Here is a 22,696-nt window from a genome sequence, read left to right as displayed (position 1 = left end):
GATTGTAAGTCGCTCTGGATAAGGGCGTCTGATAAATGCTGTTAATGTAAATGTAAATATGCACCAGTGCAACAAGTTAGTCTAGAGCCCATCATTCACATGAAGTTTATCTTATTTTACAAAAGAAATACTCTCTAAATAACAATGTCCATGATATTTTTTTGATCCACTGAGTAGAAACGAAAAAATGTAGACATCCAAAATAATTAGCCCCCTGGCCAGTAATTATCAATTGTGTACCCTTTCTGAGCAACATCAGACACCAATCTCTCAGAGCAGTTCTTTACTAAGTCTGTACCGGTGTCCTGCAGGATTTTTCATTTGCAAATTGGCCTAGCTGGTCCAAATTGCATGGTGTCCAAGCATGGACATTCACTTTGAGCACCCGCCACAAATTCTCAATAGCGTTGAGGTCTTTGCTCTGTGCGGGCCACTGCAGGATCTTGGTTTCTGTATCTTTGAAGATGTACTGGTATCAGAGCGTGGGATGTGGGGCGCACCGGCGTCTGACGACGTGGGGGAGTCGAGGGCGCCCTGGAGTGCAGTGAGGGCCGTGGCATCGCTGGGCTGGGCGAGAGAGATGTGAAGCAGGAGGTGAGAGTGTAGCACCAGCCTATGCGTACTGGTGGATAAAGCCTGGGGACGGATACGTCATCCGAGAGAGAGCAGAAAACCGTGTCGTGGTTGGAAGAAGATGTCGGCAACATCAGAATCAATCAATGGCAAAGTCCAAAAGGCATAGTCAGGAAACAAAGATAGTTTGCGTGAGGCAGTTGATGAACTGATAGAGAGATGTGGGTGCCTGTGTTTTTGGGGTGTGCTCATGTGTGAGGATACATGTTCGTCGCCAGTATTTTTCACCGATCCTTCCCCCCAAAAATGTCTCATTTATAGAAAGAAAGGAAATAATGTACAAGACAAAATGTATTCGTTTTGATGCTGACGCTATGTTTAGGGGTTCTCTCTGACAGGGGCAGTGGTGGCCTAGCGGTTAAGGAAGCGGCCCTGTAATCAGAAGGTTGCTGGTTCGAATCCCGAGCCGGCAAGGTGCCACTGAGGTGCCACTGAGCAAAGCACCGTCCCCACACACTGCTCCCCGGGCGCTTGTCATGGCTGCCCACTGCTCACTCAGGGTGATGGGTTAAATGCAGAGGACAAATTTCACTGTGTGCACTGTGTGCTGTGCTGCTGTGTATCACATGTGACAATCACTTCACTTTTTTTTTTTTTTTTTTTTTTGACTGTTATAATACATTTGTTATGCTGATATTACTACAGTTATTACGAATGAAAGGTGATAATTGTGTGTTGTGAGTAAGCTGATGAAATGAGAGGCCTGGTTTTGATGCTCTTTTTTTTTTTTGTAGGACTTCAGCGCCGGACTGGCAGTTACCATCATTGATCTGTACGCAGCCAGCGTAAAACATGTGGATAAGAAGGGTTTCGAGATCAACACGCCATTCAAGAGCTTCTGGTGAGTCTGATGCTTTTGTGTTGCAGGATCCAACAATCCAAGGTTATGCTGACTTTTTCTTTCGTTTTTTTGATCAATTATTCATCACGTTTCACTCTGTGCCTCTGAAAGTCGGTCATAAAGGCAGAACAAGGGTTGAAGTTACATAAAGATGCATTAAAAATGCTTAATGTCTCCCTCATCTTGTACTGCCTTAAATTTGAAGTGCAAACACCCTGTTTTTGATTCCCTTTACATTGAAGCTGCTTATCCACCTGCTCTTCAGACGCGTTCAAATGATTTGTGTTGTAACCCCAGGCTACTGTCTGCTCGCTACATGGAGGTGCAGATCTTGCCTTTAAATAGGACCTGGTGATAATAGATGCATCTCAGCACCTTTTAAAACCCCCATTCATTTAAAAAGCCTGAAGGAGGATTTTTTTTTCCTAAAGGATGTAATGCTCAGTTTTAAAATAATTACCATGTAGGTGGTGCAAAATGTGAATTAAAACCACAGAGCTGAGCTTTCCATGTAACACACACACACACACACACACACACACACACACTGTTACTGCTGCCATGGGCTACTGGACTGTAAATCCTGGTTTTGATTTCAAAAATTAAATAAATAAAATATATAACTATTTGACGTTGTGGTATGGTGTAATAAATATTGCACCATAATGATATGTCACTAACAGTGCAGTGGATTGAGTATAACCTATTTATATAATAATATGAATAGAATAGAGAACGTAATCAATAGTGCTGTACAGTACTGAAAGGCAGTGTTTGTTTAAAAATACATTCATGTTAAAAATTCTGTCCTTTTCAAGATTATTTAAACTTCAGTTTGATTGTTGATCGGCCATATGGATTGGTTTCTATTTTTCAGAAAATGGGTCTGACTAACGCTGTAATAAAAAGTAAATAATATTTCATACTGGATATATTCATGTCATTCTTTCCCACTTCTGTCACCTCCACGGGAAGTTGGGTGCAGTGTCAAATTTATATATAAAATAAAATTAGTAAGCATACGCCTTCAATAAACTGGACTTGGTCAGTCCGGAGTTTCAGGGGTTGAGTGAGTTAACTTTGGATATAATTTTTTTTTATGTGATATTCTATTCAAAATCACAGGACAAAATTGACAGAAGACTGTTGCTGTGACAGAAATGAGCCTATCGCACAATTAATGAATTTAAGTAAAACTTGTTCAGGTAGAAATGGAGTGAATATGAAACTGGGAGGGGGTGGGGGTGACTGTGGCAGTTACTGTCTGGTCGTGTCCCAGCGACACGTAACAGCTTGACTATTAATGTAAATCAGCGAGAAATCCCGTGGGCTGCGGGCATGTGAGGGAGAACAGCTGCACTGCAGCAGTCTGCAGGTAAGAACGCTGGAGCTGAGGATGGCAAGTTAGAAGTTAGAGTGTTGGAAGAAGCCCGTCTCTCTTCAGAATGCCTTCATTCCAAATGGCCATCAAGAATCGGTGCTGCGCTACAGCTGCCAGGAGAAAACGTCATATTGATTGATATTGGTATTGACTGACTTTGGTGCAGCATTTGGCTCCTCTGCACCAAGGGTACATGGGATCTTACTGTGGTTCAGATCTCAAAAGTCACGCAGGTTATATGAAATGATGACATTACATTGGCCCAGGTGGGTGTCTGCCTAGGACATACAGTAACAGTCAAAAGTTTGGATGCACCTACTCTGTGTTGGTTATGGTGAAGCCGTTTTGACGAATCCAATGCAAGAAACCTATGTTTTTTTTTTTTTGTTGCTTCTCAGTCGCCTCTTTTTACCTTTGTGGCTGCTTTGTTCACCATTGTCATCATCAAAAGCTGCTTGATGAGATGCTAATTAACAAGGGTGAATGATAAGAATGTTGGAAACCATCCCCGTTGTCTAACTGAAGGTGGTAGGGACAGGCCAAGAGTGTGAAATGCTGACAGCAGAGCAAAAGCACCCTGCTTTGGAGAGGCTGTTTGCAATTGTTTTTTGTTTATTACATAACCTCACGTGAGGTTTTTTTCAGTTTTGTTGTACAACATAAAAAAATCCAAGACCAATAAATGTCTCCAAATATGTCCAAATTTTTGACTGGTAGTACAGCTTCAGGTTTCTCAGCAACCCTAACCTTAATGGTGGGTTAGAACAGGGGTCCCACATTCCAAACTTCATCATCGGGTTGTTAATGATAACCAGATCTCAAGGGAAACTTCCTGGAGAAATGTTAAGAGCCCCATGGAGGAAATGGGTAGATTTGTATGGATTCTATACTTAACAGACTAATACAAGCATTAGTTACAGTTACTGAATAGTTACATCCTTATATTCAGTTTATTTTGTAAGTGCCTGTGTTTTTATGTTTTATTGACGTGTCTCCCACCGAGTTTCCCCTCAACAGTTTGTAATGACCGCCCTGTCAGGCTGGAAGGAATAATTATCGATCGATGTTTTTCTATATCCTCCCAAGATATCCGGCCAGCTGCTGTACCCATCTTCCCTCAGCGCGCGTACGCATTCGGCCGACTCGCTCAGACGCCGACCCCTTGCCACCGCACCCACCGCGAGGCCCTCATCGACGACAACGTTCTGCCTTTGTTGGTACCTTTCAGCCTCTTCTGAGTCATTGAGACGCCGTCGCGTTGTTTGTTGCGGCGCATGACCCTTGAGGCTCTGTAAAGATTTTGGCTTTCTCTCCATCCAGTTGATGGCGATGCTGCCCAGCATCGATTTGCTTGGTTTGCCCATTAAGCGTCTGCGTTTTGTGCCTTCATGTGTAAATTCGTTGAACATAATTGGGGATGTTTTTTTTTTTTTTTAAGGATAAACTCCAACAAATGGGAGTGGTGGGTTTTTTGCAAATGGAATCGATTTGAAGGCCTGTGGTTCCTCTGTATGGTGATTTGGGGGTTTAAGAAAGCCCATTTGGATGGTGTCTGCAGTAAGGACCCGTGTTATGTGGAATGTACTACTTTCCTTGCTGCACCAGAATGGAGCAAATCAAACATTCGTCACTGCGCTTTTTCTCCCATTTCAGCAGAAATTGAACAGATTGGGAGTCATTTCAACTGCATCAGAATGCAATCTTTTGCTGATGCGTAGAGAATAGTAATACATATTGAATTTTCAAGGTGTTTGTTAAAATTACTTTGCTCCCATTCCTTGGAAAATCACCAAGGGAACAGACTAATGAAGACACCATTTGTCCAACTAGATTATAGGGCCATATAAAGCTGAATTATGTTTTGGAGCAGTTTAGGATGATTAGGTCCCCTCATGGACCTCCAGGCTGAGACCCATGCTAGGCTGCTTTGCAACTACTTGATATGTATATTTAAGCGGCTCTGCAGCTATGGTAATGTCAGCTGTTTCGGTGCCGCAGAAGAGGAGGCCATCTCCGCAATGAGCACCAGAGCCTGTTAAGCTGTAATGTCATTCCCATGAGTTAATGTCCAATCACTGGACATTTCTGGACCCATTTCAACATGAACTGCAAAACCGAAATCCCACGGTCCATAAGGGCATGTTGGACTATGCTGGGCAGAAGGTGTGTGTGTATATGATATTTTATATAAAAAAATCTTCAACATTGATCTGGGTAACAGCCCAGTTGAGTAAATGAAACAAAAAAGGTGTTGCAGGGTCTCATCATGCAGCTCAAAGCTGAGGCCCTTGGTGAGCTTTTCTAAAAGATCTTGCAGATCTGTTTGATTGTTAGAGGAGATAATTTGACCGTGCTGTACAGGGATAAGTCCAAATGGACAGTTAAGCCATAGCTTGTTTTTTGGATGTCTTCATTCTCTGTAGACATTTGGCCCATTAAGGCGTTGGTATTTTTCCAGGGTCTGATTGTCTTTCCTTTTAAAAAAATTGTAGTGGGTATTGATCAAGACATCAGTCTTTTACCAAGATTGACAACTTTTTGGTGTGACAGCTACCCTCATGTAGCACCGAGAATGGTCTTTGGTAGGCAGTTAAGAGGACTAGTTGATGCCAGTTTTGTTCAAAAGGTTGAGTTTATCAACCTTGTACAATACAGGAATAAGCCCACACCAACAGGTGAGCAGCGAGGCATCGGTGTAGTCTGTTGCCTCATGCGTCTCTTTGCTGCAACCATATCCCTCCAAAATTCACAAAGAAGACTGATTGACCCTTTAACGGCTTCCCATTGAAAGCACACAAACAGCTGAACAATAGTTCATGTGGTCTTGCAGATCTTTTGTTGTGCTGGGTCCCCTGGTGCAGCTCTGAACTGAGACCCTCTGTAGCCTGTTATGAAGTAGTTGATGCCACTGGAGCAAGGTTACTATGGACACCATTGAAGTTTATCACTCACTGTTATCTTATCCTTCACAGTTATCCTTCGCTGGCCACTTTTAGAAGGTCCTAACCTCTGAATACCAAGAGCAACTCACAACACGTGCTGTTCAAATAGGTTTACTGGCTGTAACCTCAAGGAAGTTCAGCCTTAGATGCTCAGGCCTATTAAATCATGTTAAATAAGATCCCAAACCATTTAGGGAATGACTGAAAAATAATATGTCACTTTGCAAAATTACCCACGATTCATTGCGTCTTTCTGTGGCATTTGATAAATGCCATTAATGTGAATGCAAGCGCCAGAACGAAACTAAAAATGAACTGGTGTCGTTGCAACTATCGCAATGTTCTGGACTTTACCTGTTGGTGAGTTTTAATGTTTTGGATTCTTAACACAGACTGACTGACAGATACAGTGGTCCACTTCAACCTCTTAAGGTCGTCTGACCAGCATATTTACGATTCGAATGACTCACACTGTTTAATTGGTGTTTAAAGCTAAATCGATAGCACAAATGTTGCTGAATAAATGAATAAGTGCACAAATAAAGAAAATAAAATAAAATAATCGCAGCTGTGAAAATCAATGCCCGCAGCTTCACAGCAGAGTCGGAGCGCGAGCGCGAGGACTGGATCGAGGCACTGCAGGAATCGATTGTGGAGACGCTGTCCGATTACGAAGTGGCCGAGAAGATCTGGTACAACGAAGCCAACAGCAGCTGCGCCGACTGCCGAGCGCCACACCCCGAGTGGGCATCCATCAACCTGGTGGTTGTCATCTGCAAGAAGTGTGCAGGTAACCCCGGAGACCACGTTAGGGTGTTCTAATCCCACATGCCACAGAGCTGTCCTGACCCGAGGCTCTGCTACGTTTATTTATCCTTCATTCATTTCTTCAACTTGTTCCTTTCAGTTCTACACAATTTTCTTCTTGTTTGTATTACGTTAATATTGAAGCCATACAAGTCTAGTGTGCCTGCTGGCTGGCCGCAGTACTATTGTTCAAACCCCACTTACTACCAGGTTCAAATCCTACTTACTACCATTGTGTCCCTGAGCAAGACACTTAACCCTAAATTGCTCCAGGGAGACTGTCCCTGTAACTACTGATTGTAAGTCGCTCTGGATAAGGGCATCTGATAAATGCTGTAAATGTAAATGTATTGTTATTGACTGCCCGGATGTGCCTAGGATGTTATTAGCGGTACCAACTGTCCACTCAATTTTTTTTTTTTGTTAAACTTTATTAATCCTGAAGGAATTTGCTTCTCTGCTTTTAACCATCACCCTTGGTGAGACGTGGGCAGCCATGACAGGCACCCGGAGAGCAGTGTGTCTGGACGCTCAGTGGCACCTCGGCGTATCGGGATTCGAACAGGGAACCTTCTGATTACGGGGCCGATTCCTTCCTGCATTGTGCATTGAGCATTAAATGAAACGACGTGGCAATGGGATTATGCCTTCAGTTCTGTAGTATGGAAGGCACCGCAGCCATGGCGGTTTTGATCCATGATCCATGGTCCCAGCCTTTACCACGGGAACACTGTGCATGCGGAACATGGTTCTGAGCAGAACCATGTTCTTGTGTGCGTCTCGGGCGGCAGGGCCACAGATGCAAGACAATGCAGCACTCGCCTCCGTTACACACACATGTCTCATAAATAACCTGACCCAGAATAGAACGCATCGCTTCTGGCCTGAAATTGGGTTCAAACTGCATCCGGCTCTGAGCCTCCGTCCCGTGGGGGAAGTCCGGGCCGACCTCAGCTGCTGGAGCCCCTGACATTTCCCTCCTTCTGATTCGCAGATTCACCTTTCATACCCGCCGTTCATACAAAGGCGGTCTCGCTCTCTCTCTTTCACTTTCTTCTACGTTCTCACCGCCGTTCTTTTATCTTTAATTCGCACGTGCATGGTTTACCGCAAGTCGCTTCTTTCACGGTGTGCCCGAGCGGCCCTCCTCAAATTTCCCCGGCAGCTTTTATCCGTCGCGAGCAGCGTCGTTTGGGTTATTCCGTACATGCTGTTCAGCCGATTAAATGAACGAGATCGGCGGCGCCCGAGTATCAGTGGCGCTCAGTGTATTTAATTAGGCTTCCCCTCTGTCGGAGACAATACGGGCAGCGGGCGAGAGGGATTCTAATGAGAGGACTAATCATTAAATGATTCCAGATTGCCTTTCTTCTTTTGGAACGGTGTGCTGGATTTTGCAGGAAGGAGAGCACTGTTGAAATATTAATGGTTCTAATGTGACTGGTGTTTTTTTTTTTTTTTTTTTTTGGATGCTGCGACCGGATGGTCGGGGCATAGCTGCGGCGCGGAGCCCACGTTCGCCCGCCCTCCTTCCTCTCGCTGCGGGGGAATGTTATTTTCATGACTTGCCAAGTACCCAACTTCACAATTTATAAGAGTTATCAGATAATCCCTCGCTCTCGGTCTCCATCTCCATCTCACACTGTCTCTCCCCGCCCCCTCCTCCCACTCCGCCCTCCCACCCTCGCTCCGCTATCAAAAGGAACGGCCTGGATGAATGACATATATATTTTAGTCGGACCGTCTCCCTACACATGTAATTGCTGTAAGCCCTTTAAATCAAACACTCTTTCAGAGACATCCCTCTTGCACTGGCATCCGTTGCCATGGAGACGGCCAGCCGCCGGCTCCCCCTTCCCTTTTGCCATTTTCCCTCTGTGCCATTTGTTAAGAAGCTAAAAAGGTAACATCAGCTTTTATTTGGTCTTAGGGGGTAGTTATCGACGCGTCGCCGGCCTATCACGCTTAGTTTTAATTGGCTGTGAACGCGTCGGGCTTAAAATGTTAATGCAACCGGAGGCCGGCCGGCACCGAGAAGACTGAGAGGGCTCTTTAAAAAAAAAAAACTCAATAGGGAAGGCGAAAGCGACAAGATTACATCAAAAGACTCGAGCTCACTGGTTTGGCTTTGGGACGTGTAAGGAAATAAATCAATGCAAGAGCAGAGACAAATGCCACAGCGTTTCCAAGGCTGGCAGGAAGACGTCGGAGGACCATTTATTTATTTTCTGTAATAGAGAAAGGAAGGAATAAAAATAATGAAATAAAACACCCTGTCTCAGCAAAGCCTGATAAATAATAGTAATAGACGAAATAAAATAAGAACTGGAACGGATTTAGCACTGTGTACTCATGAGTCGTGCTGTGACCTGGACACCATTTATTTTTTCATGCAAATTGCAAAATATAATTTAAAAATATATTTTATATAAATGTATGGAAGAGATGATTAGGTATTTTGCCCCATTTAATGATAAATGTGGACCTTATAGGACATTACTGGGGCAATGCAACTGGATATGTCTGGGTTAGTAAGGGGAAACTATAAGAAAAGACTGCCAAACAATAATCATATTTAGTAAAGTCGGTTTTTTTTTGTGCATAAAATGTTGTCCCTTCAGAATTAAATTATTGCCATATTAGATAACTGAAGTCCGACTTATTTCTCCGGAGGTCAGCTGTGTCTAGGAGAAACAGGCTGGACCGAGACTTCAAGCTTGTCCTTGCCTTGTCCCACATACCATTCTTCTTGTGATGACTATAATGATGTCTGATGGAGAACCAGTCCAGCACATTAGCACTAATTACACAGGGGACCCTGCGGTCCATATTCATGCGACTGCGTCCTTTTTTCCCTTCTGATGTTTAATTCATGAACGACTTCAACTAAAAAGTTCATCAAAATAAACAGAGAAACCAACACAATTAATTACTTATGAGTCATTAGCAATTAATGCCCCCCCCCCCCCCCCCCCCCCCCATAACACAGACGCACACAATCACATTACGTCCCCAATTAGCAGCGGGACGTGGTGTAAATGAGGATTTGAAATAGGGGTTATATCTTGCGCGTTTCATTCGCAGTTTTTAGGTTTATGGAATGCAAAGTCTTAATCATGCATGCATACACACACACACACACACCATATTTAAAGAGAGCCTGACAGACACTTTATTACAACTTTTTATAAATGCGTTGAATTAGCAACTCTGTGAGTTTTATTTGTGCTTTTGCCTTCTATATACCTTTGTTTCTCAAATGGTGGTTAATATTCACACTTGCTGTATTTTTAAAGACACTTTAGTCATTATTCTAAATGTAGTCCAGTTAATATCCTGACTTGCAGTGTGTTTGGCTGCACTATTGACAGTAGATGGAACTGTCTGTAATAAAAAACTGGTGTCATCCTCCATTTCTCCTTTTTACATGCAGGTCAGCACAGGTTTCTGGGTCCCGGCATCTCTCAGGTCCGGAGTATGAAGCTGGACAGCAGCATCTGGAGCAATGAACTGGTGGAGGTACAGTGCAATTGCGCGTGAGGAAATCAGTGCCTGGTTTAAGCTTAGCTGTAAGGCTGTTGTCCACCTATTAATTTATGCTAGTTTAGAGTTTCCTACATTAGAATCGAGTCCTGGCTAGTTTACTTTTATATCTGATGGCCTTGGGTAATACAGTGTCCTTTCAGTAACCTCAGAATCTAATCCATGAGAATGGAGACAGTTTCAACTCTTTCCTTTGAAGGGTTTGATCACCTTTAGAGCTGGGTTACATTAATGAGGAGCTAGATCCGAGGTCTCGTAAGATGTTACGTTATGGCTACTCTTCGACAGAATATTAAAATCCCCCAATTAGTCAAAATGATTAATGCCATATGAATTGTATTGTTAATTTGCACAACCCGATGAATGAAACCCTTACACTGTTGATGACACTCACGCACAGTTACATGCTATAGCCCATTTGCCACTGTTTGTTGGTCAGGCTGTTTGTAGAAACTTAACTTAAAGTTTCTTTCCCCTTCCAGCTCTTTTTAGAGGTGGGCAATAAAAATGCCAACAGCTTTTGGGCAGCCAATCTGCCTGTCGAGGAAGAGCTTCACGTTGGTGCGTCACCAGAGCAGAGGGCAACTTTCCACCGCAGGAAATATAGGGAGAGGAAGTACAGGAGAGTGTTGCATGGCCTTGATGACCAAAACAAACTAAACCAGGTGAACTTTTTTTTTTTTTTTTTTTTTTCGCGTGTGTTTGGGTGATTTTTGCTTCTTGTAGATTTTATTCCTCATGATCAAATAGGTGTGACTCACAACCGAACTCCCTATAGCCAAGGTGATGTAGTCAACCCCGAATTGCAACTCTTTTATATTTCATATAAAATATATTCTTTTATATTATATTTGTTTATACACAACAAAACTACAAAATACACATTCATTCTGGGCACTTATCGATGTGTATGTCATTTGTCAATGTGTTATAGATACCACTGGATCTGTAACCTAATCTTAATTAGGAAAAATGTAGAGGCAGCACCATATTATTGGCTTAGGGGGAAGTCCTCATATGCTTTCTGTTATTATGGGGACAGTTGGTGCTCAACAGGTTATAACTAAATACATGGAAGAGGTGTGTTGTGTGTGTGTGTGTGTGTGTGTGTGTTTTTTTTTTTTTTTTCTCTCAGCAGCAGTGTCCTTCAAATGTTGTCTGATACAGAGATACAGAAAAAAATCATGCTGGACACATCTTTCCTTTCACTGTGCACATGTTACATTTTTATTATCCTATGTCCACATAGACCCGCATGGACCGAAGTGGATTAAGAGGCTCCTCACGAGTTCTTAGGGTCTGTAGTGAGTGGGTGTACATGTGTGAGAGAAGCACATGGATCTTCTGCTCTGTGTGAACGTGTGGTGGAGAAAAAAATAGCCTTTTTTTTTTAGCTCTCAGATTTACTGTGTGTGTGTGATGTGATTAAGATAAATAAGATGAATCCAGGGTTTTTGTGTTCTTCGATGTGTCTGATTCCTTTCTTTTTCTTTGTTCCTGTGTGAGGATGAGGATATGTACAAAATTCATATAAATGTATGTCTTCATGTTCATCTCTCTCTCTCTCTGTATATATATATATATATACACAGTGAGTTTATTCCTTTCAAAGTCTGTCCTTTCAAGTTCTCTCAGTTTCCACGGTACACTGATATTCCCTGAGTCGTCTTCACCCTGTCATGTCACAGAAACCTCCACAAGGTCTTTTCTGACAGTGACCTAGAGGACACACACACACACACACACACACACACACACACACACACACACACACAAAGGCCCCAAGTGGTTTCTGTCATATCACAGAAGGCTTGGAGTTCATTATCTGACACAGTGTGAGTGTGTACTACTGACACAGAGCATGGACTTCATTCAATCATTGTTTCATTGAGGTCCTGGTTACCGTTGCACCCTAAGTGACTATATGAAGTCGTAATTTGTCTGTCCGAGTGCGCGCACGTGATCTTGTGTCGCCTGCCTCTGTGTGTTTTTGCTTCGCTTTATAGTGCTGAGGTTGTGTTTTGACAAGTACTCCTTGACTGCTCTGTGTACAGCTGTGTGTGTGGGTGTGTGTATACACACTGCGTGCTGTGTGACAGGAGCGTCTTCAAGCTCTGTTTGTGGATGCGTGGGTTGAGGGATACTGTCTGCCTGCTTTGTTCTTAGGCGGATCTTGTCTGTTTCTATTGGATCAATAGAGCGCGCTCTGTGTGTGTGTGTGTGTGTGTGTGTGTGTTTGTGGTAAAGGAGACCTAGAGAAATGAAGCAAGAGGGATGAAAGCTGTATATGGTGAAATGACTCCATCGTCTCTGCTGTGCGGTTTGTGTGTGTGTGTGTGTGTGTGTGTGCGCGCGCGCAAATGTGTGTTTGCTCTATAGTGTTTATCGACTGGCCAGTAAAAGATCAGGTTTTAATTGGTTGAGTTGAACGCTTTCCCACGGTGCCTGATGTGCAGCAGCAGAGAAACCCTCTCCTCCAGCAGCCAAAACGTTTCCCTCTCATTGGCTCCATTCCTCATCTTTTTCCTGTCTTGTGTGTGTGTGTGTGTGTTTTCTGGAGATGTATGTGTGCATGAGTGTGAGAGAAACAAAACTAATCCTCAGTAGCTGGTGTCTGGTCGATAGTTGCAGTAAAGGTCCCGTTGTTCAGGTTCTCTCATGAGAAGTGATGACACAACACAACAAAAATGCTGGGACAACAGAATGGGGAACCTGGGGAACTTCTGTGCACTTTAATAACAGCAGTTTTGTCTGTGTTTTGTGTTGGTTATTGTGTGTGTCCAACAGTGTAGGTGTTTTGCAAATGCAAGCAAAAATGTGTTTTGGGTTTGTTGCATACGTGAGGTTTTTTACATGCTTACATTCCTTTACCCGCTAGGCCACCACTGCCCCCAAAGTAACAATGAGATTTGAAGGCTTCGGCGAGGTCTCGTTGTAACTTTAGGGGCAGTGTAACAATGTAATGTAATATAATGTAATGTAACAATAATTACGTTACGTGATCATGGTGTCATGGTTTTGAAGTCGTAAATGCTACATATATAGGATCTCTACCACATTGTTGATGATAAAGATGTGTTGTACATCTACACCTGTAACCTAGACCTAGCTTTATGTTGGCCAACATGTACTGAAACGAGAAGATTTCATATAATGGGGACGTTGTGCAAGTCCCCATACGTTTGATGCTCATGTGGTTGGATCTAAGTACATGACGCAGTTTTGTATGTGAGATGTCCTCAAAAGTGTTGGATAAAGATTCTTAAAAAAATTCTTACAAGGCTAGACGAAAACATAGAAAATCATGCTACGCACATCTATTCATTATACTTTTTAAGCCTTTAATTCCCCCGTCCACATTGACTGTCTGTATATGTTAGAGTTGCAGTTTTCTCTGGCACAAGCCTAATCCACTTTTGTAAGTGGATTAATAGGCACCTCACGAGTTCCTCTGGTCTCTAGTGAGCGCGTGCACGTGTGTGAGAGCAGCACATGAACCTGATGCTTTTTGAACGTGTGGTGGAGGTGTGTGTAGATTGTGTGTACGCATGTGTGAGTGAGCACATATTACATTCATTTCAATGCACGGCCTAGCACTATGCAGAAAAAAAAACTGATAAAAGTTATGGTGTCACCAAGAAACACGGCGAGAAAACGGTTCCCTTGAGCCTGCATCACACAAGCTGGTGTAGCAGATAGTATTAGATTTACATGAGTTCCCCGTGTGTTATTTAGCCTCTAATGATCTGTTGCACCGGCTCATCAAAGTTTCTGCAGGAGAAACTTTTCTCCCCATTAATATTATGCACACACACCAATTTTAATAGCTCGTTTCCTGTCTCCGATTGCTGTGAACATAAAACCTTATCTGCTAGACCTGTTTAGCTCATCTGCACTGGTTGAGAAATTGTCGGTTTTAAAACCATTCAGGGAAAGTGAGAGTGATTTCGTCATTGCGATACACAGCAAGCACCGCACACGGAGAACAAAACGGAGTGTGTCCTCTGCATTGGTGAGCAGTGGGCAGCCATTACAGGCGCCCGGGGAGCAGTGTGTGGGGACACAGGGATTCAAACTCACAGCCTTTCGGTTACAAGTCTGCTTCCTCACCCCTGTGTGTAATGTGCCTGTGTGTCCACTAATTTCTGTGTTTTAACCAGTATGTGTGTGTTTTAACACCTGTGTGTATGTTTGCAGGCCCTGTGTTTAGCTGTACTCCTCCCCGACGTTCTGGAGACCATGGCTCTGGTGTTCAGTGGTGCTGATGTCATGTGTGCTACTGGTGACCCCGTCTACTCCACCCCCTACCTGCTGGCCCAGAAAGCTGGACACAGACTGCAGATGGAGTTTCTCTACCACAACAAGCTCTCAGGTGTGTGTCTTGCCGTTTAATAATGAAATTGTGTGTGTGCGTGATGAATAAGTTAGAGTTGATGTACAGCTGTTGCGTGCAGCACTGGGAGTTTTTCCAGGGACCTTGTTTTGCATAATTTATGCGTGGCATCTGTGTGTGCTCTCCTGCACAAGGCTCTTAGCTGGGACCTAATTGCAGTCACAGGGTCACACACAATGGCGACACACACACAAGCAGTCTCTCTCTCTCTCTCTCTCTGTGTCTCTCTCACTCACACACACGTGTACACACACACACATACACACACTCTCACTTTGGGGTACCCAGACAGGACTTAAAACATCTGTGTGTGTTTGCATATAGCTGTTCCAAATATATAAAATGTTGAGAGTCTCCTTACTTTTGTTGCTTAAAAACAATCATTTGAATATTTGGAATTGTGAGAGCATAATTCTAAAATTGCTATAGAATGGGGTGCACGGGAATATAAAGCAGCTTTTTGATCAATAAATGCACATTTCTGCATGTTAAATAGGCATTAAGAAGATATGTGTTGTGGCCCTTTTCATTATTACTGTGAAGTTAAATAGTATTTACCATTGAGCCGCAGACTTCCAAAGCCTGAAATAACATCATTATTTCTGTCAAAGTCCAGATTAAAAAAAAAAAAAAAAAGCACAATTGAAATGCACACTTCCCAATCTCATTAGGCAATATCTTCCTTTCTTCTTCTTTTTTCCTTGGCAAAGGATGTCTGAGACCACGTGGACATGCAGTCCTTCAATTAAAAGGGATTTCTATTAAAGTTATTTTAACTTTCTCCATGAGAAGGCTCGATAATATCTCCAAGGTATAGCCAGGTCCTCCTGTAGAAAATTGAACCCGAGCCTTGAAGCTAATTGAATTTGAGAATGATAAGGTTGAGGGAAGGGAGGGTAGGGGGTTGGGCACTTTAAAAAGTGTAGGAGGAAGCAGACAGAAGAAGAGCGAACAGGCAGATGAGGCGATTTCTCTGTTTCAAACACAGCCTTGTGGAAATAGAAAAGGGACGAATACATACATATATTAATGCATCTGTAATGCACAAAATGCAAATGAATTTTATTAGAGATGCTGAGACTGGCCATTTTATTAGACACATACACTCTAGCTCCCTTTCTGGTTGATTGTGTTTTTCTAATAATTGCACTAAATTTCTAATAAAAAATAAGAATAGATAAGAAGTTCTTGTCAATAAAAGTTATCTGCTGGCTTATAAACAGTGTGTGTGTATATATATGTAAAAATATGTGTGTCTATATATATACACACACACACACACCCACACACACACACATACATACATACATACATGTAAACATACATACATGTAAATATAATCTTATGATAAGATTTAAAATTCTGTTGATTCTCTTAAGTATTTTGGGACATGTTTAGTGTACAGTTACCAATGTTAATGCTACTGTTTTGTTTTATTCTTCCATTTTGTACCAGAAGGAATGTCATGTTCTTTCTTGTTCTCTGTTGGTTCTGCCCGTTCTCTCTTAGACTTTCCAAAACTGGACCAGATGAGTGAAAGCAGTCTTGTGACTGGCATTCCATCTTTCATGGATGGCTTCCTCTACTGCTCTACAATCAACTTAGGGAAGGGCACCCTGGACAGGAGAGGGAAAGATGGTGAGTTCTCCCAAACGGGAATTTTTCTCACTCTCCCTTCTTTATCACATGGTGAAACCTTTTGAAACAGTCTTCCAAGTTAACAATAACCCCATCCACAGTTCAAGTTGTTAGAAAATATTGCAAATCCTAAGATGTCACATTTGGCCACCGGATGTTTGAACATAAACCGAATTTCACCACCAGCAGGAGGCGCCGTGAGGAAAGTGGCCGTGGTTCAGTCCCAGCGCTCGCCTGCTGGTGCATTGCTCTTCAGGGGGTGTTTAAAACTTTTAATCAGTGTTCCTTTCTTTCGTTACTTCCCCCCCCCATTCCTCTGCACCATGTTGCCTCGCTGAGCGCTCATGTCGTCCTTCCATCCAACATCTGGAGTGGAGCAGTGGGCCGGGCGGTAATTAGCGGTAGGGAGCCGACTCTGGATGTTCCCCAAGAGAGAGGAGCACAGGGAGGGCCCACACCCGGCTTTCCAAAGCTGAGCTGAGGTGAGGGGACCAGCTGGATCCCCCCCGTCCCCGGAGGCCCCTGCCGGATACGGCAACGGGGTGGGGGCGTTCGCACCAGCTATCCCCGAGTCTCCGCCGCTGACTTCCTGCCTCGCTGCGTGGGTGTGCGCATGTGTCCGCACGGCAGTGTATAATCGAGTCGGCTGGATGTATACTGTGTGCGCTTGTGTATACCCCCACTGGGCTGAAGCCGAGCTTTTCAAACTCCCCCAGCTGCTGAAGCTTCAGAGAGCTAAATCTTTTAGGCGTCTGTGCTTTGTAGATCTGCATCTGGCGGATTTAAGGCTGACTCTCTAGATAGTTTATATCAGGAGAATTTGTGTGCTTCCAATGCAAAAGTCATTTAAAATAAACTTTTTTTTTTTTATTGTTTTAATTAATTCATTAAGTAATTAATACGATTTTAAGGTGTTTCCTTGAGTTCTTTTTTCAGGGCTCTCGTAGGTTAAGGCTGCTCCAGAAATTATTACATTATTGTAAATTACTAGCTCTAGCACAACCTGAAAGTGAAGGTGAAGTGATTGTCATTGTGATACACAGCAGCACAGCACTTGGTGACACAGCAAAATGTGTCCTGTGCTTTTAACCCATCACCCTTGGTGAGCAGGGTGCAGCCATGACAGGCGCCCCCAGGGAAAAGTGTGTGGGGACGGTGCTTTGCTCAGTGGTACCTCAGTTGCATCTTGGCGGATCGGGATTCGAACCGGCAACCTTCTGATTACGGGGCCGCTTCCTTAACCACTAGGCCTCCACTGCCACTGCCCAACCTGACACAATTCCCATGACACCTCTCTGTATGTCAAAATACATCTAACTTCAGTGATGTGTCCATCTTCTTTGGTGTTACCACAGTTTATTGGGGCTTCTCAATGCGTGATTTGTTTTAACGGCAGTGGCATGAAAGCGAATTACAGTCTGAAACTCACATTATTTTTGAACTGAATTTTTGAGCAAATTCTGTTAATCATCCTGGATGAGAGATGCTCATAACTGAAGGATATTCCGTGGCGACTGCATTTGGTCAGGAGACTGCCCGTCTGGCTGACAGTGCTGCTTTCCGGCCAAAACCCTCGTTGCTGTTATTTTGACTCATTTATTTATTCATCTATCCGCTGACTCATGCATCTTTTTTTTTTTTTTTGTCCTCCTGGGACGCATGGTCTTAAAAACATTCTGAAAAAGTTCTCCCGTAAAAGCATTGTAATGCTCATGGCCGATTACCGGCTTGTTATTTCATCCATAATAAAAGCTGTGTGAGTTTGTTGTTATTAATGGGGTTTTAAGAGTTGCAAAGTTGCTGAAAAATTCAAAGGACCCTTTGCTTAAGTGATGTTCTTTAAACTCCTTGAATCAAGACGGAATGTTGAGATAGTGTACAGGGACTTTTTAAGTGTGCGCCTCAGTTTCTTGCTAATGGTCGGAAGCATCTATAGATAACCCCAGGCCTTAATAATTTATCCAGCCTCCACCGTGGATTTTAATAAAAGCTGGATATTGCTTGTTTTACACCAGAACCTTTTCTACTCTGAAAGGTCTCTGGCGCACTGCTTTTCTTCGAGATGTGATTCCTCTTTTGGTTTGTAACAGCAAAACGACAGCAGAGAACAGTGTATATGTTTTTAGTGTTTCTGTGGTTCACAGTGATTAGGCCATTAGGCTGTTTGGTGTTAACATGGTCAAGTGAGGCAGAAAAAAATTCGATATCTGTTCTCAACTGCCATATAAATGTGCTCCCCAGTTCAATACTCCTAAAGAGGCTCTGCCCCCAGACCAAAATATACCGTATGGGTGAGCACAAAAACAGAACTAACCAAAAGTGAACTATGACATAATCAAGAGCAAGCAATCTTGTCTGCTTGAAACTTTATATATATATATAGTTTCAAGCAGACAAGTTTGCTTGATTGAGAAGTTGTCTTGATTATGGTATAGTTAATTTGTGTGTGTATATATATATATATATATATATATGTGTGTGTGTGTGTGTGTGTGTGTGTGTGTGTGTGTGTGTGTGTGTGTGTGTGTGTATATATATATATATACACACACACACACACACACACACACACACAGGGAGTGCAGAATTATTAGGCAAGTTGTATTTTTGAGGAATAATTTTTATTATTGAACAACAACCATGTTCTCAATGAACCCAAAAAACTCATTAATATCAAAGCTGAATGTTTTTGGAAGTAGTTTTTAGTTTGTTTTTATTTTTAGCTATTTTAGGGGGATATCTGTGTGTGCAGGCGACTATTACTGTGCATAATTATTATTACTGTGCATAATTACTGTGCATTATACATTCAAAAACAAAACAAAAAGAAATCAGTGGGGCAGTGGTGGCCTAGTGGTTAAGGAAGCGGCCCCGTAATCAGAAGGTTGCTGGTTCGAATCCCGATCTGCCAACGTACCACTGAGGTGCCACTGAGCAAAGCACCGTCGCCACACACTGCTCCCCGGGCGCCTGTCATGGCTGCCCACTGCTCACTCAGGGTGATGGGTTAAATGCAGAGGACAAATTTCACTGTGTGCACTGTGTGCTGTGCTGCTGTGTATCACGTGTTACAATCACTTCACTTTCACGACAATCACTTCACTTTCAATATAGCCACCTTTCTTTGCAAGGACACTCAAAAACCTGCCATCCATGGATTCTGTCAGTGTTTTGATCTGTTCACCATCAACATTGCGTGCAGCAGCAACCACAGCCTCCCAGACACTGTTCAGAGAGGTGTACTGTTTTCCCTCCTTGTAAATCTCACATTTGATGATGGACCACAGGTTCTCAATGGGGTTCAGATCAGGTGAACAAGGAGGCCATGTCATTAGGTTTTCTTCTTTTATACCCTTTCTTGCCAGCCACGCTGTGGAGTACTTGGACGCGTGTGATCGAGCATTGTCCTGCATGAAAATCATGTTTTTCTTGAAGGATGCAGACTTCTTCCTGTACCACTGCTTTAAGAAGGTGTCTTCCAGAAACTGGCAGTAGGACTGGGAGTTGAGCTTGACTCCATCCTCAACCCAAAAAGGCCCCACAAGCTCATCTTTGATGATACCAGCCCAAACCAGTACTCCACCTCCACCTTGCTGGCGTCTGAGTCGGACTGGAGCTCTCTGCCCTTTACCAATCCGGCCACGGGCCCATCCATCTGGCCCATCAAGACTCACTCTCATTTCATCAGTCCATAAAACCTTAGAAAAATCAGTCTTGAGATATTTCTTGGCCCAGTCTTGATGTTTCAGCTTGTGTGTCTTACCTTGGCCATGTCTCTGAGTATTGCACACCTTATGCTTTTGGGCACTCCAGTGATGTTGCAGCTCTGAAATATAGCCAAACTGGTGACAAGTGGCATCTTGGCAGCTGCACGCTTGACTTTTCTCAGTTCATGGGCAGTTATTTTGCGCCTTGGTTTTTCCACACGCCTCTTGCGATCCTGTTGACTATTTTGAATGAAACTCTTGATTGTTCGATGATCACGCTTCAGAAGCTTTGTCATTTTAAGAGTGCTGCATCCCTCTGCAAGATATCTCACTATTTTTTTTACTTTTCTGAGCCTGTCAAGTCCTTCTTTTGACCCATTTTGCCAAAGGAAAGGAAGTTGCCTAATAATTATGCACACCTGATATAGGGTGTTGATGTCATTAGACCACACCCCTTCTCATTACAGAGATGCACATCACCTAATATGCTTAATTGGTAGTAGGCTTTCGAGCCTATACAGCTTGGAGTAAGACAACATGCATGAAGAGGATGATGTGGACAAAATACTCATTTGCCTAATAATTCTGCACTCCCTGTATAAAATCACACACACACAGTACAGGCCAAAAGTTTGGACACACCTTCTCATTCAATGTGTGTTCTTTATTTTCATGACCATTTACATTGGTAGATTCTCACTGAAGGCATCAAAACTATGAATGAACACGTGTGGAGTTATGTACTTAACAAAAAGTGGAGACCTGACCTCCACAGTCACCGGACCTGAACCCAATCCAGATGGTTTGGAGTGAAGGCAAAAGGGCCAACAAGTGCTAAACACCTCTGGGAACTCCTTCAAGACTGTTGGAAAACCATTTCAGGTGACGACCTCTTGAAGCTCATCGAGAGAATGCCAAAGCAGTAATCAGAGCAAAGAAACTAGAATATAAAACATGTTTTTAGTTATTTCACCTTTTTTTTGTTAAGTACATAACTTAACAAGTTTTATATTTACTGTATATAAAAAACATTTTAGTTGTTCCATTTGGGCTGTAATTAGATATCTAGAGGGTATTGCATAATATTCCTCAGTAAATACATTTTTAATATTTTTCTCATTTGCTCTTTATCTATTTTTGAGACTTGCCTGGTATCGTGCTACTTTTGCACAGTTCAGTATATAGTCTCCAAATAATTTATTTCACCTTTAGATACGTAAATAAAGTACTTTTCAGGTGCTCATCATTTATGTGCATCAAGACCTGATTTGAATATAGAGAGACGTATATCTTGTGTACAGGAGGACTTCATCTTGCGTCTACACAGGCACACACACACTTGCACATGTGACTGTGACTGTCCTGACAAGGTCAGACATATAAAGGGAGCACATTTTTCATCTGATCAAGGTTGAGATATCAGCTCAGAAGTCACAACTGAGGCTGTGCCATTGGCTTGAGTTACTGCTTTGTCCTTTAACCTCTCAGGACACTCGGCCACGAATGATACGACTTGATCTTGTTCAGCGTGTAGCAAGAAACTCACATCTTCATCTGCTAAAACCAACAGAGCGTAATGACTGATATGTTTCATTTTTGCAAGTCTGAATGAGGGCACAGGTTCAGGTTATTCATTTGAATGATACCCATGTCCACCTAACAGATGATTGATAAGAAAAAGTGTCTCAGCTTGGACTGTGATCACGCTCTCAATTCTGTTGGATCAGACACAGTCTGTAAGCCTGATGGATGTGAAATGTCTTTTATACAAGATTTTCTTTCAGATCAAATGCATGGAAATGAAGTGAAAGCAAATGTGAACATTATTGAGTTAACTTGAGTCAGGCAGCGTGGTTAATACTGTGTGCGTTTTTACAAGAACAGACATGACACACACTGACTGCAAAACAGTCCATTTAAGGTTACACAATAAAAAAATTATATTGCTTTATATTTATTATATTGAGACCGAGGTGTTTTTAAACTGGTAAAATGAATGACTTTGTAATAAAAAAGCCCAACTATTTCTATGTGTGTGTGTGTGTGTGTGTACCTAGAGTTGGACAGGCACACCATCCAGTGTTTCTACATTGTACTGTAGGCTCCAGGCAAGCAGAATGGATGGGCGGTTAGGTGGGTGGTGATAAACTAAATATCGACCATTTTGCCTAGTTGCTCAAGTCACAAAAATGGTGCAAAGTTGGTTTTAAAATGCAGCTTAGATAAGCAAATGTGGTAAAACCAGTCGTTCAGAGCAGAGCTGATCAACATAATGAACAACAACAAAAAAAAAAAGATTTATGTCTTGTTTCTTTCCACAAATCAGTGGGCTTGTTAAACCACCCACCAAGGTCACATAACTTCTATTTAAACATCAGAGGGAAAATTCTGTGAATGTTTAATAAAGGCATTTAATTTAAGTCTTAATTGAAATTTTCAAGGTTATGAACCGGCACACAGATGTTTGTTTCTCGATCTCCTGGCTCGACCACCGCAATGAGTGGCCCATGCAGTCTTTCTTGCATCCAGGCAGCGGGAACAGCTGGAGATGTCGCATCTGCAACCCCCCCCACCCATCCATGAATTATTAAGTGGCATTTTCCACTTCTCCGTGTGGGCGAAAGTGAATGAGAGTCTTGTAGAGTATTCGAGAAAACAAACACAAGCAGCTTGTCTCCTGCTGAAGTCGTTGCAATGCTGTCCTCAAACCTGATGACATACATGGGCCTGTAGGAAAAGGTCATACTTTCCTGAATCACTTAATGCCCGTTTTTGTATATATTTTGTAACAGAGTCATAATTTGTAGAATT

At 42.7% G+C, this 22,696-nt stretch overlaps 1 protein-coding gene across 5 annotated transcripts in view; it reads left to right on the top strand.

Moving 5' to 3' along the window:
* The window catches only part of arap2 (ArfGAP with RhoGAP domain, ankyrin repeat and PH domain 2), an 88,332-nt gene that overhangs the window by 33,444 nt on the left and 32,192 nt on the right, over positions 1-22,696 (top strand). For all 5 annotated transcript variants that reach the window (XM_028999609.1, XM_028999610.1, XM_028999612.1 and 2 more), the window contains exons 10-15: positions 1,368-1,474; positions 6,388-6,587; positions 10,038-10,123; positions 10,630-10,812; positions 14,345-14,519; positions 16,050-16,178. In XM_028999609.1, the coding sequence (XP_028855442.1) occupies positions 1,368-1,474; positions 6,388-6,587; positions 10,038-10,123; positions 10,630-10,812; positions 14,345-14,519; positions 16,050-16,178 (880 nt within the window). The remainder of the gene's footprint in view (positions 1-1,367; positions 1,475-6,387; positions 6,588-10,037; positions 10,124-10,629; positions 10,813-14,344; positions 14,520-16,049; positions 16,179-22,696) is intronic.

This window comes from Denticeps clupeoides, chromosome 1, assembly GCF_900700375.1.
Source record: "Denticeps clupeoides chromosome 1, fDenClu1.1, whole genome shotgun sequence".
In the NCBI taxonomy this organism is placed as follows: domain Eukaryota; kingdom Metazoa; phylum Chordata; class Actinopteri; order Clupeiformes; family Denticipitidae; genus Denticeps; species Denticeps clupeoides.
Note: the sequence above shows the minus strand (reverse complement) of the source record. Positions and strands in the feature narration are given on the sequence as shown.